This window comes from Acomys minous, assembly GCF_964271855.1.
Source record: "Acomys minous genome assembly, chromosome: 17".
Classification (NCBI taxonomy): domain Eukaryota; kingdom Metazoa; phylum Chordata; class Mammalia; order Rodentia; family Muridae; genus Acomys; species Acomys minous.
The window spans coordinates 14852604-14879232 of NC_140500.1; the positions used below are offsets into that span (position 1 = coordinate 14852604).

General features: G+C 44.5%; 1 protein-coding gene across 2 annotated transcripts; it reads right to left on the minus strand.

Moving 5' to 3' along the window:
- Positions 1-2601: 2601 nt before the first annotated feature.
- On the minus strand, positions 2602-26356 carry CREBL2 (cAMP responsive element binding protein like 2). 2 transcript variants are annotated; one of them, XM_084766690.1, is made up of 5 exons: positions 26088-26354; positions 12867-13064; positions 10701-10845; positions 9690-9726; positions 2602-5443 (listed from the first exon to the last, which is right to left on the minus strand). In XM_084766690.1, exons 1-4 carry the CDS (start codon positions 26100-26102, stop codon positions 9713-9715), a joined length of 372 nt encoding a protein of 123 aa, XP_084622816.1. In that variant the 5' UTR covers positions 26103-26354; the 3' UTR covers positions 2602-5443; positions 9690-9712. The 2 variants fall into 2 exon arrangements, with proteins under 2 accessions (XP_084622816.1, XP_084622817.1); XM_084766691.1 differs by lacking the exon at positions 9690-9726 and having other exon boundaries at positions 26088-26356.
- Between the last annotated feature and the right edge of the window lie 273 nt (positions 26357-26629).

Here is a 26629-nt window from a genome sequence, read left to right on the forward strand (position 1 = left end):
TGTGTGTATGTGTGTGTGTGTGTGTGTGTGTGTGTGTGTGTGTATGTGTGTGTTTAAGTCCCAAACATTCAATTTTACCCATAAGGACTCAGCCAGATGCTGAGGTAAAAGCCCACTAATTCAGAGAAGCAGAGAAAGCATCCAGCTGACTTTCCTGCTCAGCCGACATCCCAGAAGGAAACACTCCTTTCTCCTTCCCCACACAGTCTTAAAAACCCTTCAAACCAAATGTCCCTCCTGTCAGGTGGTTTCTTGCTCTGCCTCTTGGCCTAAGGTTTACTTTGTTTTATCCTGTTTACAGAAAGCTCTTGGATTAAAGGTGTGTGCTAGGGCTGACCCACACCACAACTAGAAACAGATTTTTTTCCAGTACACAATCTCTGGGTTCACAGTGTGATCAAATATCCTACAAATGTGTGTGTATGCACACTCATGCCCGGCTCACTCAGTAAACACAATGGCTGTCTTAGTTTCCTTCTGTTCCTGTGATCAAAAAGCAACTTGGGGAGGAAAGGGTTTATTTTTTCTTACATGTCCATACCACAGTCCATCATGGTGCCAAGTCATGTCAGGAGATCGGAGTCAGAAACTAAAGCAGAGACCAGGGAAGAATGCTGCTCATTGGCTTGCTCCCATATGTGTATACACACACACACACACACACACACACACACACACACACACACACAGAGAGAGAGAGGGGGGGGGGAAGGGAGACAGAGAGAGAGAGAAAGAGGGGGAGGGAGACAGAGACAGAGAGACAGAAGGGGGAGGGTGGGGGATGGAAAAGGGAGGAAGGGAGAGGAGGGAGAGAATTTTTTAAAGAGCAGAAGCCATTCACCCTTTAGAAGATTGAAATCAAGCCAACAAGTAAAGTTAAAGGTAATCTCCCATTCCTGACAAGCTGGGTGGGTGCTATGGCTCAGCAGCTAAAGGTGCCACAAAATTGAAGATCTGAGTTCTGTCCCTGGATGGAAAATGCCAGCTCCGGAGAGTAGTCCTCTCCACACACCTGCTATGCCCACCCCCCCACCCCGCCCCTAAATTTTATTTAAAATTTATTTTTAACTTGGCAACCGGTTCTGTGTCTCTTCTGCTTACTGCGACACAATTCGTGTGTTGGAACGGAAACATCGTGGCTGCACGCATACCTGGAAAGGATACACAGTCCTCCTTTGTTCTGAGTCATCTGGAAGGGAAGGCTGGAGAAGCCCGTCGCAGTTCTGCGCGCTGCCGCTAGGTGGCGCTGTGGCTGGCGGTCATCGCCCAATGCTTTTCACCAAGCTGGTGACAGGAATGCAGAGAAATCTCTTAGCAACCGCACAACCGAGCTTGTGGAGCACCCAGACTCAGCTGTGGATTAATCAATCAGTGTGCTCAAAACACAAAGCTTCCAAACGTCGGAGGAAATCCTCTAGCAAATAATACCCGTTACAGGCGCTAAGTTGCTACTCAAAATATTGTTTTAAACCATTTTACAAACGTGATCACGCTCAAAAAGCCCCATAAGACCACCAAACCCTCAGCAATTGCCACGGTCTCTCCGTTTTCTGTTCCTTTTCTTTTTAAGTCAGAGTCTCATATATCCTGGGCTGGCTTTGAACTACTGATCCTCCTGAGATTGTAGGTGCCACTAAATTCAAGATCTTTTCTCATTGCAAACCCAGGACTTCGGGCATGCTTGTAAGCATTGTTCAAACTGAGCTCCATGCTGCCTCTCCTCTGCTGCATTCATAATTTGGCTCAGAGAATGTGCAGCGCACTTCAGAGCAGCGTGCTCTAGTTTCCTGTGAGTAGGTGTGGATGTGCGGGGTTAAATAGTTAAATTTAGCATGGTATGGGTTCACCTTAAGCCATCTTATTGACCTCAGGCCTCTCAGACCCTCTTTAATTTTTTGAACTGCTACTCTCTGGGAAGTTCTGGACTTTTTTCACCTCCAAATGTGGACACTTAAACAGTTCTATTTTTTCTCAGAAGCCTCTTTTAAAATATTGTTTTGGGGTCCAGTGAGATGATTCCCTGCCTACGGCACCAAGCCTGGGACCTGAGTTTGATCTCCTATGCCCACAAAGTGGAAAGAACAGTCCCACAGTTTGAACCCTGACATCTATGTATGCTGTGGCATGTATAGAAACACAGACACAGATACACACAGACACACACAGACACACACACACACACACACACACACACACACACACACACACACACACACCCCTAAGTACCAAAAAATAACTAAAGCATTGCTTTAAGCCAGGTACGATAGCGTCCCTCCTCCTCCTCTTCTTTTTTGGCTTTTCAGGACAGGGTGTCTCTGTGTGGCCTTGGTTGGCATGGACTCATTTTGTAAACCAGGCTGGCCTCGAACTCACAGAGATCTGCCTCTGCCTCCCAAGTGCTGGGATTACAGGTGTGCGCCACCACCGCCCGGTTCTCCCCTTCCACAGTATGGGGACTGAACTCAGGTTGTCAAGCTTGGCAGCAAGTGCCTTTGCCTGCTGATCCGTCTCACTGGCCCCAGCCCCTCCCCCTTTCCTTTTTAGCTGCTGTAAGTGGACAGACAGGGGCTTCAGTATTGTGAAACAGGCAATTTGACATCATTTTGGTGAAGATACTTTATTTTTCATAAAAATATAATTGTACAATGCTCTTCTGAGAAAAAAATCCTTCATTGTCCCCAAATACCATGTGGTTTAATCGTCTCTCATCTTTAAAAAACAAAGTATGTATTTGCAACAACATGCAGCTGATTTCTGTGAAATACAGTTTTATTTTTGTTAATTTTACTTGCTTTTAACTAAAAGTGAAGCTCAGTTTATTCTGTATTTTCTATAACCAGCCAAAGCAGACCCATCACAGGTCAAAGGTGATAAAGTCCAGCTGCTACTGCTGAGGGCTGTCCGCAGGACAAACAGCGACAGGGACTGCTGCACTAAGGTTCTGATTCGGGGATCACAGGAATATTTTAGATAAGATAGAAGACAAATTAAGAACTTCACCTATAGCCTAAAAGTTGACCTGGCCAGTTCAAATTCCATATTGCACTAGTTGCCCCAACTGTGGGAAGTGGATGCTAAGGTGATGGCGCTCGATTGGTGGAGTACTCAAATGTTTTCTCCTTAATCCGTGAGATAAAGAGAAAGAGGAGGCACAAGGCTCCTTCCTCCTGGACGATGGCCTTCGGCTCTGACTTCTCAGCCTGCAGCGCCCCACGCATGGGAATGGAAGTGGAGCTGCCGCAGCTGTAGCGGTCAGGAACAGTGATCAGACCACAGGCCTCTGAGGGAGAAGGGCCAGCACAGTACCCAGAGCAATCAACAGGCCCCCTTCAAACCAAGGGCCTTTACCTTGGTTTGTCTTGATAACTCCAAAAAAGTAAGGAGAGATAGGCATGTGAATAAACTCAGTTCACTGCAGAGTCCCCTCCTCTACGTGGGGATGACCCTGCAGTTTACAATTATAACCTGCAGAGTCTTCAAGCACAATGCAGACATTCCACTGAGGAGCCACATTCATCCTGGAATGTTTGCTTTGAAAACAAATTTTCTGGAGAATTAAAAAGGTAATAAACAAAGCAACATAAAGTCATGGGCTGTTCTGCAAAGTAAAAGTATATGACTGAGTAGACCAGCTGGCAGAAACACACCCATTACAGTCTGAACACTATATTTAAAAACACTTAAATTCTGAAGGGCCTGAATATTGACAATCCTTTGTCTACAGTTATGGTCCTAAGAAGACATTAAATACCCTTAAATGCCCATTTTTCTTAAACAAGCTGAGCTAGTGGTCTGTCGGTGGTCACACACACCTAGCATGGAGATCTGAGCTGGGAGCCTGAGCTCAAGGGATCTTCAGCTAAGGGGAGGCATCTGTTTAGATGCCTGCCCAGAGATCACAAGCTACACAGTCCAGCTCATGTTCCACCTCACAGACAACCTGCTGGGCATGTCTGAAGCATAGCTTGCAGGCTGCACATGCCTCAGAATAGCTAGGAATGTGGCCCAGCACAAAGCTGTAAACTCACTTAAAACATTCAGTTCTCCGGCTTCAAGTCACAATGTCAAAAGGTTGGACGCGCCTGATGGCTCGGAGACTGCTTCTTCAACTGCTAGTCTGTAGCAAACACTTCTTTTTTGGAAGCCAATTTCCTGCTTCAGCAGAGTGAGGAACAACTGTAATTAGCAGCAACAGAGAACACATGGGACTGAACTAGCGAAAGAAGAGAGCGAAGTAGAGATTCCTCGCCTCTCTGAGTATATCCTACTATGAGCTCTGCCCCTCAGCCATCACTCCATGTCATGTAAACACCGCTGTGATGGGAACCATACAGAGCCCTCTGCCATCGCACATGCCTGCCAGGACCCAGGCTGCAGTGCAGGGCACAGCTCAGATGCCCTACCACAGTGGAGGATAAGGCTACAGCAGGCACAAGCACACAGTGGGCTTCTCTTCTGGCTCAGAACACATTCATAAGGACACTCATGTCAAGAAAGAGCTGAGTCTTCTGCCTACAGCAGCTGCCATAGCTTTCCCAGCAGTGTGGCCCATGCTGACACACGAAGGCAGAGACTCAGTCTCAGCAGCTACGTTCATTTCAGTCTACATTCCACTTCTTCAGAAAACTCCCATGCCTTAGTCGAGTGCACAAGCAAACGTGTGTACATGTAGGCACACTGCAGAAGCCATGTGCGCATACACAGCGGGTTAGGATAATAGATACTACTGAAAGGTCACACTTCATCTAAAAATAAAATGTGGCTAATTATTCTCCAAGCATGGATTTGGCCCTAGCCAACTTTCATAAATACAGTCTGAGGAAATAGCAGAAAGGGGCTGTCTGGGGCTTTCTTTCAAACAGACATCTCACTGTGGGCTATAAAAATAGAAACGTATATATCTGTTAATGCAAACCCACAGCTGATGCTGGAATGGCTCGCAGACGACCAAATGTCACCCAAGTAACTAGAAAGGAGTAATATTGGGTCCACGAAGGCAGAGAAGCACAGGGAACACACAGCCTATTTGCTATCTTCTTCTAGGGTGATTAGAAACATGAAAAGAAGTGACAACTAAACACACATACAAACAGATCCATGAATTACATTGGGAAATTATAAATTAACCAAAAAACCCATAGGGGCTAAGGTGCAAATATGTGCTTTCATCCACTTTCCTCTGTTCCTGTGGTTCCAGACATCGTGACTTGTTAACCGCAAGGACAGCACTACAGAGCAGGTCTGAATATTGGCAAATCTAAGTATTGCGCAAGGACCTTCATGATGTATGATCACACATTTGGTAGAAACTTCGGGTTTACAGAGATGCCTACTGAGCAGTAAGCAGTAAATGGAGCCAAAAAGCGAAGTCCTGCCCATCTGTCCTCCATAGACATTAGAACACTGGCTTTGATCACCGATTGGATTTTGTATGATCTTCACCCTGGACAGAAAACAAATGCATAAATGTTAAGAGTGTTTTTAGAAAATAAAATTTGGTCACTTAGTTCTGAAATTCATGAATTTATTTATTTATTCCTATCTATCTGTCTGTCTGTCTGTCTGTCTTGTCTGTCTGTGAGTGCAGGCACCTGTGTGCCATGGCCCATATGTCAAGGCCAGATGACACCTCATATCCAGCCTTCACCATCTACCATTTTTGAGACAGGGTCTTTGTTGTCTTTTGACTGTGTACACCAGAACTGCCACCCTACCAGCTTCCAGCGATTCCCCTGTCCCCACATCCCTTCTGGCCACAGAATCTCTGGGACCACAGACCACACTATTGTGCCTGGCTTTATGATTCCAGGGATTCAAACTCAGGTCCTCGTGCTTTTCGTAGGAAGCATTTTATTCACGGAACCAGATCGACAGCCCATCATAAACACTTTCTAGGGTTTTTTGGGGGGGGTTCTTTATTTTTAAATTTATTTGTTTTTGTTTTTGTTTTTGAGACAGGGTTTCTCTGTGTAGCCTTGGCTGTCCTGGACTCAATTTGTAGAACAGGCTGGCCTTGAACTCATAGCGATCGCCTGCCTCTGCCTCCCCAAGTGCTGGGATTACAGATGTGCGCCACCATGCCCAGCTGGTTTCTAATTTTTTGAGGCAGGATTTTATGTACATCCCAGGCTTGTCTCACACACTCTATGTAGCATTTGTCAAGTGCTGGAATGACAGGTGTGCAGCACCATCCCTAGCTAAAATCTGTGATTTTTCCTTCAGGTTAATATATACAGGAAGGCTTGTTGTTATTTGATTTGCTATGACCCAAGGTTTGATTCCGTCCCAGGCTGGTGTGGAACTCCGTGGCTATGATGGATGTTCTGACTCTAGAAGTCGCCGGGAAAGGGCTTGTGGGATGACTCTGTTCCACTGATGTGTGAAGACCCACTGGACATGGCACCATTTCTGAGGGAAGGGACTCTGCATGTGAAGTGGTCAGCTTCCTCAGCTTCCTGATTGTGATGTCCTCGCCATGGAGGACTGTTCCGCGAACTGCAAGCTAAAGTCAACTCTTTTCCACTTGCTTTTGTCAGGGTGTTTTATCACAGCAAGCAGAAAAGAAACTAAGACAGTAGCCCAGGCTGACCTGAAAATCATGGCAAACTTTTCATTTCAGCCTCCTAAGTGCTCAGGTGACAAGTGTGACTCTTCATTTTCAGCTAGTAAGACTTTTAATTTGGTTATTTTCACTAGTTTAATTAAGATTAAGGTCCAATGTTATGTACTAAAAGTTATAAAAAGACATGATTACTTTAATTTCATAACTTTTTTGGAGATAGGGTCTCATGTAGCCCAGCTGACCTCAAACTCAGTAAGTAGCTAAGAACCATCTTGAACTCCTGCCCCTCTTGTTCTGCCCCACTTATCACCCGGTATGGCAACATTTATAACTATTTCAAGTCCTTCCAGATAAGAACAAAGAAGCGTGACATTTTCATCCTCAACCTCCTGGGTGACAGATTGTAAACTGAACCTCTGACGTCATTCTACAATCTTCAACATGGACAAGACGTGAGCCTCTGCACAATATCATAAAGGAAACTGAGCTCATCATGGGCCACCCCCAAAAGAAGGTATCATAATAGTCTTAGATGAAATACGTAAAATTTCACAGGCCTATATTTGAGAATGTAATCTTTTGATATGCCAAAAAGCATGAGCAACAGAAGATAAAAGAAGCTAACTAGACTTTATCAAAGTTAAATCTTTGTCTCCAAGGACACTATCAAGAAAGTAAAAACAGCTGAGAAGCCTGCAGTGCCCAGAGAAAGAAGGACTCTTAAACTCCACAGCAGGGCATGGGGACACACACAAATCCTAGCTCAGAGCAGGCTGAGGCAGGAGGATCACTGAGTTCCAGCCAGCTTGGTAAACTTAAACATGTCTCCCAAAAACATATACAAATGGCCAATCTGCACAAGAAAAAACATTCAGAATTAATACCCATTAAGAAAATGCATAATGTGGGCAGTGAGAAGGCTCAGTGGTTAAAAGTGCTTTCCGAACAATCCTGGTGGCCTGACTTTGATCCCCAGAACTGACATAAAGGGAGCAGAGAATAGACTCCAGAAAGTTGTCCTCTGACCTCCACACACTGTGCACATGCACGCCCATCATGCACATGCACAGTAACAACGAAACCACAATGCGATACTATTGCATGCTTACTAGGAGGGCTATAGTTTTTAAAAACCAGCCTGGACACTTGGCACAGTGGCACAGAACTGTAACTTTGTCACCTGGGAGGTATAGTAAGAATTTTGGTTTCTTTAAAAAAAATAAACAGAAATATTATACGAATATCTTTTAGCCGGGTGGGTGGTGGCATAGGCCTTTAATCCCAGCACTTGGGAGGCAGAGGCAGGCGGACTGCTGTGAGTTCAAGGCCAGCCTGGTCTACAAAGCAAGTCCAGGATAGTCAAGGCTACATGGAGAAACCCTGTCTCAAAAAAACAGCAAGCAAGCAAATAAACAAACAAACAAAAAACCCAAACCAAACCAACCAAACAAAAAAAAACCCTTTTCCTTTTAATCCTACGTGTGGGGGTAGGACTGCTCCCAGCAGCTGACTATGATTTGCCTCATGCTCTAGCAATGGTGTGGCTTTGCCAGCTACAGATAGTTTCTGCAATTGTGTGGCATTTGGAATTCTGGAGCCTTTTCAGAGGGTAGATAATGCTAGGACCCTGAGAGGGGGCGTTAATTGCTGGTTGTTTGTTCATTGCAGTTTGTTAGTTAGTTTTGTTCATGCATAAAGAAAAAATAAGAAAAGGAAGAAATTAGATATCTTGATAGCAAAGATCAAATTTGCCCCAGGAACTCGACTCCCCCATCAGTAGGAAGCAGTCGAACGATAATGTGGCCGCTTTCCAGCCTCTGGCTTCATTCAGGGATCTCTTTCCTTTTTTCTCTCTTATCTAGTGTTAGGGGTTAAAAATGGTGGAAGAAAAGGAGTGGAGAAGTGTGAAAGAAAGAAGAACCCACAAAGTAGCAAAGACAAGCTACAGGGAGGCAGAGGCAGAAGGACTGTAGGAAGTCCAAGGTCAGCATGGGAAACATGAATTCTAGGCCATTAGGGCTATACAGCAAGAATCTTGTCTTATAAACAAGCAAACAAACAAGCAAATAAATAAACAAATAAATAAAACAATTATCCCAGTACGCAAGAGACAGAGGCAGGAGGATCTGAGTTCAAGGCCAGCCTGGTCTACAGAGCAAGTTCTGGGACAGCTAGAGCTACATGGAAAGACTCTGTCTCAAAATAAATAAATAAGTAAATACATTTTAAAAAATAAAACAAAAGTCAAACTAGGACTGCCACAGTGGCCCATGCCTGTAATCCTTGCCATAGCACCTGCGCCTGGGAATCCAGTCAGCCCCAGGCAGCATCATAAGCTCTCATCTCTCACAAAATAAAATAAAAGTCTGATAATAACAAGTATTGATGAGACACAGGGAAACCACTGTTAGCGGAAATGTAACACACTTGGGCCATCATAGAAGAGTTTGACAGTTCTTTAAATGTGACACAGAATTCCATATGGCCCAGTTTTGATCCCAGTACTGCGAGCAAGCTGTGGTGGCACACACCTGTCGTCCAGCTTTCAGGAGGATGAGGACTCAGGTTATCCTCAGCTGTACAGTGAGCTTAAGCACACCTCCACAGCCCAGACACAAATACTTGTATATGCATTTATAGCAACAATGTTGACAATAGCCCACAAGCTATCTGAAAATAGATGCCTACCAACGGATGGGAGGATAAAAAACTATGGTATGTGCAACTCTAAAAGAATGGGCCATAAGAAGGAATGGCATCATGATACACGTGTAATATGAGTCAAGTACAAAAAGACTAGGCTAGGTTAATGAAGTCAGATCCAGATGATACTAAATGATGATATTTTTACAAGATATCTGCAATGGATCAATCCATTGCCATCTCAGGTCAATGGTTGCAAAGGGCTGGTGGGGAAGGTTAAGGGATTGGATGGTTAATGGTCTGAGGTTCTCTTTTGGGGCGATCACTTATTTGTATTTAGAGATGACAGTTGTGTAACACTTGAATATACTAAATACCTCTGCACTGTCATTTTTAAATGGTTGATTTTTTTTTTGAAGTTGTTCATTTCCTGTCATATGAATTCTACCTATATCACTCTGGGCTGGTGACGTAGAGAACTTACACAGCATATTTGAAGCCACAAGTTCAATTCCCCAGCACTGCAAAAGAAGAAAAACACCCTCAGTTACAACTCACTGTAGTTAAGAGGCTAGTCGTGAGAGTAGCCTCTGGAATTACTCTCTGAGACTCCAGGACCTCAGCCAGCCCCTCTGCTATTTTTCCTCTCATTTACTTTTTTTTTTTTTTAATCCTGGGATTGAATGTTGGGCTTGAAACAGTGGTTCCCAACCTATGCGTTGCAAGCCCCTTGGCAAACCTCCATCTCCAAAAATATCTATATTACGATTGGTTTTGTTTTATTTTTGAGAAAAGGTTCCTCTGTGTAGCCTTGGCTGTCCAGGCCTCACTCTATAGACTAGGCTGGCCTCAAACTCGGAGACCAGCCTGCCTCCGCCTCCCAAGTATTCAGATTAAAGGTGTGTACCCTCTTTTCCCATTTATAACAGTAGTACAATTATAAAGTAGCAATAAAAATAGTATTACGGTTAGGGGTCACCACACCATGAAGAAGTGTATTAAAGGGTCACAATGTTAGGAAGGTTGAGAACCACTGGCCTAGAGCATGCCATCCCTTAACATACAGCCTACGGCTAAGCTCCAGCCACCTAAAAAAATGGTTCTTTAGCACTGTTAGTAGAGTACACGTGTGAGTTAAATGCTGAAGGACCTTGTAAGCTGTGAGTAAAAGACAAGTAAAAGAGAGTGGCATTAGCACCACCCTGAGGGCTACTTTAAATTATGGACTGACAACCATACATTCATCAGCTGCCTGGATTATTCTGTCTTTTGACACATGTCTTTCTATGAAGCCCAGGTTGGTCTCCAATTTGCAGTTTCCCTAGGGACAGCAAGCCAGGAACACACCAGCCTTCAGTCTGCTTTCATTTCAACCACCAAAAGGCCCGGTGACTAGCGTTTTACAAGAGACACCACTGCTTCTCTCTATTTCAAGCCGCACTGCTTAGTGGTTGACATACATTTTACCTTGGGATGCTTGCTTAACAGTACTCACAGGAAGTGGTGTTGGCGTCTGTCCTCCCAGCTTTGGGATGCCTGCTGGAGCTCTGTTGGGACTTGCTCTGCTCCTCTCCAGTGAGTAGAGCCCTTATTTCGGAAGGGATTTTCCCTTGGTCCATTGCCATGCACCATTGCTTGTACTGAAATATTTAATATACTTAAGTAAAATGCTAAGTCAGAGCTCAGGCAGCACATGTGGAAATCCTACACAGAAGAACTCTCCTGGGGGCTGGCTTGTAGCTCACTGCTATGGCACTTCTTAGCATGTCATTTGATGCTGCATACGCCAGGCTAGCTGGTACATGAGCTCCTGGAGATTGCTGTTTCTGCCTGCCATCTTGCCGAGGAGCACTGCCATGCATCCAGCTTTATGTGGGTCCTGAGAGCCCAATCTCAGGCACCCTGCTCACATAGGCATCGCCTCAGCCCTGCAGCTTTTCTGTCTGTTTTATTTTTAGACATGCTCTTACGGAATCCAGAGGCTGGCCTCAAACTCCTGTTCCTCCTGCCTCCATGCCCTGAGTGCTGGGATCCCAGGCGCACACTCCCATGGCCAGCTTTATTACAGTTCCTGCCTCCATGCCCTGAGTGCTGGGATCCCAGGCGCACACTCCCATGGCCAGCTTTATTACAGTTCCTGCCTCCATGCCCTGAGTGCTGGGACCCCAGGCGCACACTCCCATGGCCAGCTTTATTACAGTTTTGCAACAGTCGTGGTAGTACCGTCTCTTCTCCCACCTGTTACCTCATCCCTGAGTACACAGTTAAAGGGTTTTAACTGTTTTATCTACTCTCACAGTTCTACAATCCCTATAAACTCATGTAAAGAGAATAAACTCATAGAAACACAAATGCCAGCATCTCATGCACAACTTTGGACTGCTATGTGGCTTTTTCCACTTAGCAATACATTGTGAGCATCTGCCTATATCAATGTGTACTGTGATTTTTGGGGGGACAGGTCCTAGGTAATCCAGGTATCTTCCACAGGCTTCTAAGTGCTTCTCCAAACTTGGTTGCACTGTGATCCCCCCCCACCCCACTGGTCACAAGTAGTCTCACATATGAATACAGTGTGACTTATACCTAAATAATCTGACATTGCATTTTTCACTTTATTTGGGGGTGGTGGTAAGACATGGTCTCATATATCCTATATTGGCGCCAACTCATTATGTAGCTGAAGATGACCTTGAACTTCTGATCGTCCTGCCTCCATCTCCTGAGTGCTGGGATTAGAGGCAGGAGTCATCACATCCTATTTCATGCAGTGCTGGCATCAAACTCAGAATTTCATGCATGCTAGGTAAGCACTCTACCAACAGAGCCCTCCCCATCCTCTTTAACTTTTCGTTACACTGACTACAGTGTCATGGGCATACATGTGGAGGTCAGAGGAAAGCGCATTGGTTTTCTTCAGCCACTGGGCAGTTTTGGGAGACTGAACGAAGGTCATCAGTCTTTTGGCAAACACCGTTACCTGCTGAGCCATACTGTTGACCCTTTATACATTTTTGCTTTTTCTTTTCCTTTTTAAAAAGTGGTGTGTGTGTGTGTGTGTGTGTGTGTTTCAATTTGGGGAGAACTACAAGTTTTTGGGCTTTTGTTCTTTTTTTAAAGATTTATTTGTTTATGTAATTTACAAGTGCTTTGTCTGCATGTATACCTGCACACCAGAAGAGGGCATCAGATCCCAGTATAGATGGCTGTGAGCCACCATGTGGTTGCTGGGAACTGTATTCAGAACCTCTGGAAGAGCATCCAGGGCTCTTAACTGCTGAGCCATCTCTCCAGGCCCCATTATTTTTCTATCATAAAAGTCCCTTAATGCTCCCACTAGCACTGTATTAAACAATGCCTATTTTGGTGGTGGTGGTGGTGCTCGCTTTTAATCCCAGCACTTGGGAGGTAAAGCAGGAGGATCTCTGTAAGTTCAAGGCCAGCTTGGTCTACAGACTGAGTTCCAGGACAGTCACAGCTACACAGAGAAACCCTGTCTCAAGAAACAACAAACAAAAAGCCTGCAATGTGGTAAAAAAGATTAACATTCTTTCCAATGTGTGCCAGTTGGACAGCTAAGGGCTGATGTAACCCGTTTTGCTACGCCCTCACTGACAGCCACGTTAGGGTGGGTGCTTTTCCTGCTGGTCAAAGACTTTACCATTTCCAGTTCCTCTCTGAGCGCACAGATAGCTCTTTCCCGGCTGGACACCAACTCCTCCAGGTACTGGTATCTCAGCTTTTTCCTGGCCCGGCATTCCCTCGCACTCTGCCGGCTCCGCTCAAGTTTCGCTTTTAAGTCGATTTTGGCCGGCTTCCGCCCTCGTTTACCAGGCTTCTTCACTTTGCCTCCAACCACCTTCAGCAGGAAAGAGGAGACATTTTGTCTTTTAGTTTTCTTTATGGAAAAACAACTATGGTTGCATACTGGCAAAGGCCATGTTCGTAAATAACCAGGAAGTAAAGCCTATTGAGCCAAGAGAGCATAATCCTGTCTCATCTTCCTTCTGGGTCCTTATTTTTTTCATACTTTTGATACCATAAATGTGAGATAAGTTATAATACAAGCTTTTATTTGTTCTTCAATAGGAATAATGCTTAAATAATTTAACAGTAAATTCTATAAGCCATGTGAAGATAAATATTTTTAAAACTTTTATTTTTATGTGCATGTGTAGGTTTGTACATGTGAGAGCATTTACCTATGGAGAGCAGAACAGGGCGCTAGATCCCCTACAGGCCACGTCACATGCTGCTGGGAACGTCTCTACACAAATGCTGTGATTTGAACACATTTTCTGTGCAAGAGTAGTACCTGCTCTTAACCACTGAGCCATCTTGGTAGCCCTTATAAATAATGTCAATTGCCTTGAGAAAACTAAATTAAGTAAGTAAAAAAGTTTCAAAATCTTAGGCTAGAAAGATGGTTCAGAGGTTAAGAGCATTTGCTGCTCTTACGGAGGACCCAGGTTTGCTCCCCAGCGTCCACGTGGTTGCTCACAGCCATGTGTAACTGCAATTCTGGCCTCCTTTGTGATCAAGTGTGTATGTGGTACACAGACATATATGCAGGTAAAACCCTTATACACATAAAATAACAAAATAACAATTTTAATTAAAAGATAAGGCTTATTATGATTAAATGGATATTTTGCCTACACAGTTTGTGTAGCACATATGTGCTGGTGTCTGCTGAGGTCAGAAGAGAGCGTTGGATACCCTGGCGCTGGAGTTACACTTGTGAGCTTCCACTGGGGCCCTAGAGTCAAACCTGGGTCATCTGTAAGAACAAGTACTCATAGCCACTGAACCGTCTCTCCAGCTTCCAGTTTATCATGATTTCAAGTTAAGAAGGTGAGGACTTCAGATGATGAATAAAAGTTGCTGTAACACCAGACTGTCTAAGGTCTCTATCTGCTCCTACTGGTGTCACAGACAGGCACTCCAGATCTATTATTTACTTACTACTTAGGCACAATTATTAGGATACTGGAAAAGAAATGTCCTCACTGGTTAGTTCTGAAACCAAGTCACCTTGGACGGTACACTTACTCCAGCAATGCCAGTATCCACACCTTTCTTGGGGGAAGTCCTGTTGGATCCAGTGTTTACAAGCCCTAGCAATGCCTCACTACTACTTAACTTTCTCCACAATTTGGCTGTCCACCTCTTTATTTAGCAAGACTGAACGATGACTCTTTTTTATCTGAAAACCACCCTCAGAGCAAGGCTGTAGCTGTAGCACAGTGACAGAATGGGGGGAGGGTGGCAGTACAGTCCTACCTTGTGTGAAGCCCTGTGCTTAGCCTCACCCTCTACCCACACAATCACTCTCCAGAATACACATTTATATCCTCAATGTACTGAATGCTTTTAAGGCGATTCTAAAAGAGGTGTAAAAGGAAACACCAGCAGTCAATCACTGCAATATATGTAAAACCCGCAAGGCAATAAACCTAAAAGGTAATTATCATTTGTTTGTCTAGGACCATTATTAGTATCACATACAAACAATGTCAAGTACATTATAAAAATCAGACCACTAAGTATAATTGTTAGATTGGCTAGTGTTGTGTCACACACCCAGTACACTCTAGGAAGAGGTAGGTGGACCTCTGCGAACTCCAGGACAGCCAGCCAGCCAGCCAGCCAGCCAACCAGCCAACCAGCTGTTAGTCAGGATGGCTATATCAACCAGACTCAAATTTGTAGTGATCTTCCTGCCTTTTCCCAAGTGCTGGGATTTATAGACCTGTGTCTGTTAACCAAGTTTACAGCATCTTCTCCTTTAGCTGGGAGGTAGTGGTGCATGTCTTTAACCCGAGCCCTGGGTGGCAGAGGCAAGAGGATCTCTGAGTTTAAAGCTAGACAGGTCTATGAAGCAAGTTCCAACACAAGACTACATAGAGAAACCCTATCTTGGGAAGAAAAAAATAAAAAAGGAAAAGAAACTGTTTTTTTTTTTTTTACGACAGAGTTTCTCTGTGTATCTGCCCAGGCTGTCCTGGACTCACTTTGTAGACCACGCTGGCCTGGAACTCACAGAGAGTCAGTGCCTGCCTCTGCCTTCTGAGTGCTGGAATTAAAAACCTTTACTACCATGCCTGGCAAGAAAAGAAATATTTTTTATCATACTGAATATTTATTACTACATACTCACAATTATGATATTGTCCCAGGTATTTACTTTCTAAAAGTCATGACATTTAGTTTTAGCTTGACTTGAAGAGAAAAAAAACCTTCTTCATTCAAGATAGAGTTTCTCTATGTAATTCTGTCTGGGACTATACCCATGCCAGTAACTGGAGAACAAAGGTGGTATAGGTCATAGCCAGTCTGAAGTACAAGAGTGTACCTCAAAAAACAAAACCAAAGACTTAACACTAACCCTTCACAGACTTGCTCAAGAAAGCTAAGAAAGACAGATTTTCCAGTTCCAAGGAGGCTAATACTAAAAGAAGCTTGATCTGAAATCCTAGGACAAAGGAAGCTGAAGCAGGAGAATCACATATTCGAGGTCAGGCTGGGTTACAGTGTAAGTCTCCAAAACAAGAACGAGCGGCTGAGAATGTAGATCAGCTGGCGGGAGCATACCTGACAGGAAGCCTGCTGGGTTCAACTCCCAGCACCACATAAACTGGGCATGCTGGCACATGCCTGCAATCCCAACATTTGGGAGGTACAGGCAAGACCATTACAAGTGCAAGACCATCCTTCTGTACATATTGAGCATGAGGTTAGCTTAGGCTAACATGTACACTGACACACAAATAATTAAGTCCTCCCGAAGCAATGACAAAACAAAAAATGAACAAACAAAATCCACAAGACTAAATTCAATAACAAATAAAAGGACTCTACCCTATATGAGCAGGAGGGGGGAGGGGGAGAGAGAGAGAGAGAGAGAGAGAGAGAGAGAGAGAGAGAGAGAGAGAAGGGGGGAGTGTGTGCAGTGTTTCAAAGGTATCCTTGAGACACTGTCAAATAAACAACCCTCCCTTCAATCCTACATTGATACACTAAATTTTTTTTCAAGATTCAATTTCCATTCTAAATATAGGCTTATTCACTTCCTTTACATAAGGTATAAACACAGCCTTATCCAAAATGCTAAGAAGTTACATTTTTTTTTTCCAAGACAAGGTTTCTCTGTGTAGCCTTGACTGTCCTAGACTCGCTTTGTAGACCAGGCTGGCCTCGAACTCACAGCAATCTGCCTGCCTCTGCCTTCGGAGTGCTGGGATTAAAGGCATGCACTACCACACTTGGCAAGAAGTTACATTAAAAAAAATAGTATAGACTATATAATAAAAGCGCACACACAGTACCTCTGCAGACAGACGTCTCAACTGCTGCCTTAGAAGCCTGCTCAGGGGAGAGACCCTTCCTCACCAAGTCTGTGATTAGAGAAGTGATGGAACTGAGCTAAGCAGAACCTAAGTGACAGATGGAGGGAGGGAGGTATGCTTCAGTAGCCCTGCTCCTGTGATGGTAGACTAGGAAAGCAGGCCTGGACCACAGGACACCTGAGCCTAGAGGGGCAGAGCATCCTCTTCATGCATGAGGTAACCTGCACCATGTGGGAGGCAGTGGCAGCTTTCTCCTGTAGGGCTGAATTGCCAAGCCCAAGGAGGCAGACAGCAGTAGCAGTGATCCCCTGGCCATCAGTTGGACCTCCATCTGTTTCAGCATCTCTTCAGCTTCACCTGGATCACAAACTCTACATATGTGTAGCCTTTGGAAAGATGAGGGTGCATGATTTCTATACAGGGGTGCCGATCATTTGCTTTTTCCATAGGTGGAGTACATCTCCACAGTGTGAGCCTTGGTCACATGCATTCCTTCTGAGCCTCCCAGTGTGAACTTTTGTGGGTTTAGGAAGGGCTCTGCCTGGTCCTCTTTCAGGTGGCTTGTATTCAGAGCAAGAGTGCCTTTGATGTGTGGGCACTAAGGAAGTTTCAGGAGCCAGACAGGGTAGCTGTGGGTCACACCAGATCTTCCTGAGCTGCGTGGATGCTGAGCTGAATGGAGACCTGCTGCTGTTGCTTGTACCTGAAGCACGGAGCCTCTTCAGTCTTACCCCTGCCAATCAATCCTCTTTGCTCCATGCCTGAGTGGCCCCTCCAGCTCTACAACCATCAAAACAGCAGTTTTCAAGCAGTTCTTAGGTTTGGTAGGAGCCCTAACTCTGGGCTTTTATTTCCTTTGACTTTTATTTTTCATCTGATAAATCCATTCTCTCCTTTTGAAGTGTTCAACGAAGCCACAGTGGCCTCACTTATCTGAATTCGCACTTCTAACTCAAGTCTCGGAAGAGATCCCTAATCGATTACAATCAGGCCGGAGAAGCATCATCCAGCAGCCGCCACATCCTTGTACTTTTGTCAGATGCTGGTGTGCAACTCAACCTTTTTTTTAAGTCCAAAGCATTTACATGATAAAAACTATACAGCCGAGAATACAGGGGGAGCTTTCTCAATCTGATAAAAATCATGCATGAAACACCCACAGGAAAGACTGAATGCTTTCTGCCAAACACTAGAAATGAAACAAGGACCATGTCTTCTCTCACCATTCTTAGTCAACAGGAAGAAAAAGAAATGGAAGGCAATTCAGATAGATAATGGAAAAGCCAAGTTATCTGTTTGCAGATAACACGATCTTGTACGTTGAAAATCACAAAAACTATTAAAGCAAATGCATGAGTACAGCAAGGTTGCAGGATACAAGATCTACATACAAAGAGCCATTGGGCTTCTATTCTATTCACTATCAAGGAAAATCAGAAAATGAAAATAAGAAACCAATTCTAGGGTTGAAGATAGAGCACAGTGGTTTTGAGCACTATGGCTCTTGCAGAGGACCCAAGTTTGTTTCCTACAGCCCACATAGTGGCTCATAACACGTGAGCCACTCTCAATCCAGGGGATCCAACATCCTCTTCTGGCCTCACTAGCAGCCAAGAAGAGTCACTGAACTTCATTAAACTTAAAAACTTCTTTGCGCTTTAAGGACAGTATTACAGTAAGAAGACAATGCACAGTAGAGTTGAAAATATTCATATGTCACATTTAAGGTAAAGACCTTGTATCCAGCACATTGAGGAATCCTTCAAAGTCAATACTGAAAAGACAACCCAATTAAAAGGGTGGCAAAGGTATTCAGAGCGTCTTAGGACAGGCTGGGACACTGGTTAACACTGGTGAGATAATGCTAAACTGCTGCCAGCAACTGGAGTCCATGGAGTCCACACTAGTTGTGCACGTCTCTGTTTTCACAAAAGCACACCACCATTGTGTGACAATGCAGTGTCACAGAGCAGTTTCCTCCCTTAAGATACTCTGTGCTCTGCCTACTCCTTTCTCCTCTAAAGCCCTGTCACCACTGATGGCTTCTCTCTCTACAGTTTTGCCTTTTCCAGATTGTCATACAGTTAGAAGTATCCAGTATGCAGCTTTTTCAAATCGACTCTTTCGCTCAGTAATTCCGCTTTAAATAACTCCATGAAGCCTTATGTAACTTGGTAGGTTTTTCTTTATTACTGAGTAACACTGCATTGGCTGGATGCTTTAGCTTGTTTATAAAACAGAAATATAATAGAATTAGTGGTGATTGTCACACAACCCTGTGAACAGACTAAAAAAACACCACATAATTTATATGTGAAGTGAATTGTAATACTTAAATTATCTTTCAATAAAGCTTTTATTAACAACAACATGGGGGCAGACTACATGGCTCAGCCAGTCAGGGGCCTGAGTTCAATCCTTGGAACCCACATGGAGGAAGGAGAGAACTTACCATAAATTGACCTTTGACCTCTATACATGCATTGTGGCATGTGCACACCCCCTTCTACACAAATGTAATACTTTTTTAAAGCAAAAGGAATAGTAGAAAGGGAGGATTCAATATGGTATATGGAAGCTGATATAGAGTACATGTCTGTTGTCATCCCAGCACTCAGGAGGTGCAGGTAGAAAAATCAGGAATTCAAGGTCATCCTCAGCTATACGGTCAAGGAGCAGGGGGCAGCACATGGGCTGAGGACCCCGCTCAGCAGAGCACCTGTTTTGCATACACAAAGCCCTCATCCCCAAATAGGATGTGTCACAAAGACCCAGATACTTATGAGAACGGTTACAGCCAGGAGAATCCTAAGCGTTCTGATTAGGAGATTAGAACTAGAGAGCCACAAAGTAAGATTTAGCCAAGGAGACAGAAAGAAGCCAGTCTGCAAGACTGAGGGCGCTCTGGATAGCTCCGGCTCCAGGGAGAGGCCTTAACGTTTGCAGTGAGTGGGGACATAACTGCAGTTGTGTGCTCTTCAGGAACTTACTGGGTTCCTCAAATTAAGGAGCCCTCATCCTCTTCCAAAGACTCTTGGAGCATTTAACCTTCAGTCTTTTGGGAAAAGAGAGTAAACATGATTTGTGGCTTTCTTCATCGTTACACTAGGATGTGGTGAGAAGCACTATTTGTAAACTCCGCTATCTCATGGCAGCACACTCCTTCACATGATTACCTCTATCCTTATCTTTTTCAGGTGAAGAGAGAAAATCCATTCCTTAAAAGAAACCCTTTAATCTGTATATTTTATGTTGAATTTGTTTCCATGCCATATTTTTTTGTTGTTGTTGTTGTTTTAGTTTCTTCTGGAATATCTTTTCTTCTGTGCAATCTCTTCTGGCTTTGGAATAACTTGTTCATTTTCAGTGAGGATCATCTTGGTGTGATGGGGTGGGGGGAGCTCATTCATGGGTTAATGACCCATTTTGGGTGCTTTGCTCAGCTGGTTGTGTTTTAGTGACTAGAGAATTTGCACCTAACCCCTTAAGTTCAGCATTGTTCTCTGCACTTTTAAACATGTGCAGTAAAAATTCAGCACTCTTCTTTGGCCACTGACCCTGTATCCAGTCTTATTGTGTTTGGCCTGGGCACAACTACCAGCTCTACTATTATACTACCAAAATGGCACACAGTGCTGCTTTAAATTGACGTCTTTCAGATACTTGGTGGCTTTTCAGATATGCAAATCTCTGATAGCCTGGACAGTTTCACTAGTGAGGTGATATTAAAGTGAATATGAAGACTTGAATCTTAAAAATTATTATTATTATTATTATTATTATTATTATTATTATTATTATTATTACTGGTATGGGTGTTTTGCCTGCATTTAAGTCTGTGTACCACATCAGTGGCTGACGTCCTTGGAGGCCAGAAGAGGCACTGAATCCCCTGGAACTGGAGTTACAGATGGGTATAAGTCACCCTGCAAGTATTGGAAATTGAACTCAGGTACTTTTTTTGTTTTGTTTTGTTTCGTTTTTTGTTTTCAAGACAGAGTTTCTCTGTGTAGCCTTGGTTGTCCTGGAACTCTCTTTGTAGACCAGGCTGGCCTCAAACTTACAGTGATCCACTTGCGTCTACCTCCCAAATGCTGGGATTACAGGCACCTTGACTCAGGTCCTCTTAACAACTTGAGCCATCTCTCCCTAGATTTGAGCCTCTTGGTTTGCATGATTTTGTAAGGTTTCTGGGCCAAAAAAACAATGAACCATTTTCACAGATCACCTCTGGTGGCTTGCAGGAAGAAGCAAAAATTTACTCCTATACTCAATATCCATTTTGACCAAATACTATAAAACTCTATTTTGCCATCTTTTATGTGTTTATTTAGATTCAAATGCTCTAGTGGTTTTGGTTTGTTTGTTTGAGATTGCCCAGGCTGACCTAAATTCACTCTGTAGCCCAGAATAGCCTTGAACTTAGAACATACCTTCTGTCTCAGCTTCTCAAGTGCTAGAATTACATCTTTGACTTATAATGTTCATTTTTTTGTTTTGTTTTGTTTTGTTTTGGTTTTTTGAGACAGGGTTTCTCTGTGTAGCCCTGGCTGTCCTGGAACTCTCTTTATAGACCAGGCTGGCCTTGAACTCACAGAGAACCACTTGCCTTTTCCTCCCCAGTGCTGGGATTAAAGACATGTGCCACTATGCCTGGCTATAATATTCATTTTTAAGATAACTCATTAAAGATCCAGTTGTTAAGATAACTACTGCACTAATATGGAGTGGTGCAGCAGCTGCAAAGCAACAAAAAGCAAAGTCGTACCACACACTGGTTAAAGGAGACAGCTGTGTCCTAGCTGTGCCCTTCTCTATCTTAAAGAAACAAAAGGCAGGAGAGTGCCTCTCTCTGGGGCTCTGAGGGACTTCCCTCACTGTGTGGCTTAGGACTTTTTTTTTTTAACCAGAGTTTCAGAAGCAAGAGAGTATAACCACGTCTTCCTGCTGCTAAACTTTGTGCCAGGCTCTCCTGTCAGGAGAAAGAAGAAAAGGCAGGCACGCAGGCATCTCTCAACCCAGTTAACGCCCACATTTCCCTTTTTACCCAAAGTCTACCCTGGGGCCACACATATCTATTCTGTTTGACCCTGGAGCTAAGTAGTACTGTACAGTAAACACTGTGTGTGAACCTGAGCAATGCCTGACTCGGTGGCATGGTCTATACCTACTGTGCGCTCTCTGCCATCTGTTTCTTCCACAGTGGTTTAGTTTCAGCCCTATCTCTCTGCTGAAACTGCTCTTGGTAGGTGTGGGTGTGGTTTGTTTTGTCTTTTTCCACTTTAAGGGGAGGTTCATGTGTTGCTCGGCCAGCCTCAAGCTGACAATGACCTTGAACTTCTTTACTGCACTTATTTGAGACAGGGTCTCACTACATACCTACTATGCCTGACCTAGAACTCAACTTATAGATCCACCGATCTTTGCTTCACATGGAAGACTTGTGCTGCCATACCTGGACTGCCAGCAATCGCGATCACTTCCTGTCGGCTTGGGCTGTGAGGTCACAGGTGTGCACCATCATGCCTGACAATCACCCTCATTTCTCATCTCACAGCTACCGCTTTCTAGTTGTCTGTCTCACCCATAGCAACGAAAAGCTCTTACTAACTCCCTTCCCTAACCTACCACTAGGGCATATTAGGCAGATGAGTACTTGACAAACTAATGAACAAATAAGCAGACATCCCTGAAGGGGAAAACATTAAGATTTCACCTAGTTTCTGGTTTCTGGTTTGTTTTTAAGGGAGGCAAGGAAGGGTGAAACAGGGTCTCCTGTGGCCCTGGCTAGCCTTGACCTTCTGGTATAGCTGAGGATGCCCCTGCCCTGATATTCTTGTCTCTACCTCCTGAGTGCTGGTGTTTCAGGCATGTGCCACCATACCTGGTCTGGTTTCTAAACCACCTGTGGAATGCCCAAGTTCAGGGACAAATTCCTGTGCAAGTCTGTGGACAGGACAGCAGGCACACTAACTTGTTGAGATGTGCAGGTTCTTCCATCATGGTGTGGCCAAGTGTTAGAGGAAGAGGCTAGAAACAGGACAGATTGCTGGCTTATGCAACACTATAGGAGGGTGGCTCTAATGTGGCAGAGGACAAGTAAGGGGCAATGGAGAGACTTTCAGGCTCTGCGTGTTAGGGTTTTGTTTTGAAGTTCAATCCCCATACCGCACCTATTCAGAACTCTACTACAAGGACCGAGTCTACTCTATGGTTATGAAAAGAGGTGATCGGAGTGAGAAACCTCAGGTCTACATAATAGTGGACAGAAAGAAGAAACGGAGACTCATATTAGCATTGTGGCCAGTAGCTAACTCACTCCTTCAACAAAGGTGCTCTATACTGTTGGGCTGGGCGATACTCTGTAGAGGTCTTTAACCAGCCTTCAGACTGGCAAGAATACTTGCTTAGAACACTGACTTAGAATATTTCCATTTATTCATTCAACAAATATAAAAGTCAAAAATAAAAACAAGAGCATTCTGTGATTGAAAATAAAGTATCCCTATTTTCTTTCAAGACTAAGGTCAAAAGAGGCTTTCAGAAAAACACTTCTTCATAGTGGAAGACTCGAAGGTGACCTTTGCTATGCAATGTAACAGGTAAAGATAGAGCTCAAGTTCATTTTATGTCCCATCATGCCGCTGTGTCCTGTCTGGGGTATAGTTAGGGCTCTATCTAGTGTAAACATGGTTACATATGTCATTTAGCAATGACTAAAACAAGGATGTCAGCGCCTACAGATTTCTCTGCTCGGTAATACGATAAGGTCCTGTTTGTTGAGTACTGACCGTGTGGGACACAGTAGTAAGCACTCTGTAGGTGTATCATCTTGAAGCCTGCCTGAGAAAGCCTCCAAGGAAGGGACTGGCCTCATTTAAAAGACTAGGTAGAAGCTCAGAGAGCTTCAGCAATTAGGAGTTTTCCTTCCTAACCTAATAGGACTCTAGGAAATCACATTTGATTCTGCTGCTTAGCACCTTCTTTCTAGGTGTTCAGTCTAGCAACTAGATTCTAGCTTATGCTCTATCTTTTCCCAGCTGCAACAGTATGCCTTCCCTGGCTGGTCACCACACCTGGAACACAGTAGCTAGGAAGCCTGGGTACATCTAAGCAATCTCAATGTCATTGTTTCAAACAACCACTATTACCTAGCCTTTGTTGTTGTTGTTTTGTTGTTTTGTTTGTTTGCTTTTTCTAGACAGGGTTTCTCTGTGTATCCTTGACTGTCCTGGACTCACTCTGTAGACCAAGCTGGCCTCAAACTCACAGTGACCTGCCTGCCTCTGCCTCCCAAGTGCTGGGATTAAAGGCGTACACACCACCACTGCCCCTAACTCCACTGTCATGTGCTAGTTTCAGAAATAACCTCTATGGAGTTGGGGATGTAACTCAGTCAAGTGTTTGCCTAGCATGTGCAAAGCCCTAGTTAAAACCCTAGCCCCACATACACCCAGGTATAGTAGCACAAGCCTGAAATCCCAGCACTGGAGTAGAGGGAGGAAAATCAGAAGCTCAGGGCCATCCTGGGCCTCACAGAAAATGGGAAGCCAACCTGGGACACCTGAGCTACAAGAGACTCTTTTTCTTTCTTTCTTTCTTTCTTTCTTTTTTTTTGTTTTTTTGTTTTTTGTTTTTGTTTTGTTTTTTGAGACAGGGTTTCTCTGTGCAGCCCTGGCTGTCCTGGAACTTGCTCTATAGACCTGGCTGGCCTCGAACTCTGAGATCTGCCAGCCTCTGCCTCTTGAGTGCTGGGATTAAAGGCGTATGCCACCACAGCCCGGCTGAGACTCTTTTTCTAAAAATAAACACTCCTCTCAAAAACAAACAAATAAATGAACAAACAAACAAAAAACTGTATGTGATCTTTTGGTAAGTAAAGTATTTCAAAGTCCTATGTGCCTTTCTTTGGAGTTACTGGAGACCTTAGGAAAGCTGCTGAATACTTCAAAGGCATGAAAAAGGATACAACTGAAAATTATACATTATACGATTGAAAAAAAAACATTATGTGAAAGCCTACAGTTGAGAAAGATGAATACTACATTCTTTCAGCATCCTTGAGATTATTTTCTGGGAAGATAATGGATATAATTTGCAGACCTCATTTTAGAATGGACACTGAAAGATCAAGGTAGCAAAGACTGGAAAAATATTTTCTGGAAAACTTTCAGAACTCTCCCTTTCTATTTTGGAAAATACCACTTCCTGTCAGAGGAGGGTTTGTTACTTCAGAAGCACATGGTTCTCGTAGGTGTGTCCAGGAGGCCATCCAGTGCTGGGCTCTCCCTTCATCACTCCTCCCAGAAGCTTCCACATAAGTGGGAGGCATTAATAAAGAATAAAACAATCAGCCAAGATAAACTGAAATTTCCTCTCTACTGGTCTTAGGATATGTGAAACAAAAAATTTAAGAGCAACAAAATTTCATTAGATGGAGAAAAAAAGGGAGGGGGGGGTGGTACCTAGAGGAAACGCTCTCCCAAGGAATATAGCAGATTATGAAAAATTAGACTTTGAAAAACATAGGGAAGAAATGGCTTTCTTTAAATATTGACAAAATGTATGCTAGGCACATCCCAGGCCCTGGTAGGTGAAAGAGGTAGGAGCATCAGTTGAAGACCATTTTCCGCTACTGAGGGAGTTGAGGCTAACCTGAGCTCCAGGCTCCTCAAGACCTGGCTCCACAAATAGAGACAAATTTAAAGGGTTGATTTCTTAAAAAGGCGCAACTTCCAGACATCATAAAACATTAATATGAAATTCTCGGGCCACTTCTATATTCATGAAATGTGAACTAGAGTAATATGAGGAGACAGAAGCACAAATCTATGAGTTAACCCATAATGTGCGCTATTTTATAGTCATAAAAGTAAGTGCGCTAGAAGTTTAGAAGAAGAAAAAAAAAGGCTGGATAGGGAACAATAGATTGGCTTAAAAAGGAGGAGGAATACTGTTTTTTCTAAAGAAGGGTTCTAGAGGTTAGATTACAGGCTCTGGCCTGATAGCAACAGGAGCGAAGCACTGTTCCAACCAACCACAGGGAAACAGCTGAGGGGCGGCGGGGGTGGGGGAGCGTGAACTGATGATATGAATGGGGCATTGAGTGAGCGAGGCTGCGGGAAGGAGGGAAAAACATCAGGGGTGATTATGCCTAGTTCAGGACGCACGAATTAATCTCTCCCAACTAGAAGACACTGGGAGGGGGCAAGACACGCCAAAAAGGGGTAAAGGGGTAAAGCACTGTAGTTTCTTCACTTATTTTGTCCTGCAGGGCTTGCACTCTTTGGAACCCTTAGCAAACACGGTTACCTCAGGAGTGAAAATTTTGCAAGGGCGAGGGCCCTTGCTAGAAAACTTGCAGCCCGATGCTCCCCAATATCTTGGCGGGATACCGAGGGGAGGGTATGAGGCATACTGGTATCTATGGCAGGTGTTTCATGAGTGCTCGCTTGGACTTCTGAACTGAGGCTGGGTGGCGAGGCTACGTGCGGCGACAAGCAGGCGGCGGCGGCGGCCAGCCCCGGACTTACCTTGCTGTCATCCATCTCCGTAGACAGGCTGGCCCGGCCCGGCGCCCTCCCCGCCCTCCCCCTCCTCAGCGGGCCAGGCCCAGCCCCCGCCCCGGGGAAGAAGGGGCTATGGCTCTGACTGCCTCCTCCTTCGCCTAACAGTTCCCTGAAGGCGCGGTCACGGGGACCCGGACCAGTTCAGGAATGGTAGAGCGGACCCTGGAGGCTGCCCCAGGCACCTCCCAGCTCGGACACCGCCTCCTCCACCCGCCCCATGACAGGCTCCGGGCGTGTTTACGGACGCACTGGCAAGCTGCCCAACCCGAGGGGGCGGGGCCCTCGCAGGTCAATTGGCCCGTTCGGCCGCCATAGCCCAGTGGCATTCTGGGAGTTGAAGTTTTTCTTTGCATCGTCTCTGCGAGCCGACTGGAAAGGGAACTACGACATCCAGGTAGCCTCCGCTGTCTTAGCTTGTTTTCCTGCGGCCTAGCAGCGACTAGGAGGCGGACCTGGATCAAGACGGAACTATTTCCTTCAACGCTTAGTCTGAATGGTTTTGGTTG

Coding starts and splice junctions, on each gene's coding strand:
- CREBL2 (XM_084766690.1), bottom strand. Junction 10,846..12,866: donor TCAGAGAGGAACTGGAAATG/GTAAAGTCTTTG, acceptor TAAATATTTCAG/TACAAGCAATGGTGCATGGC.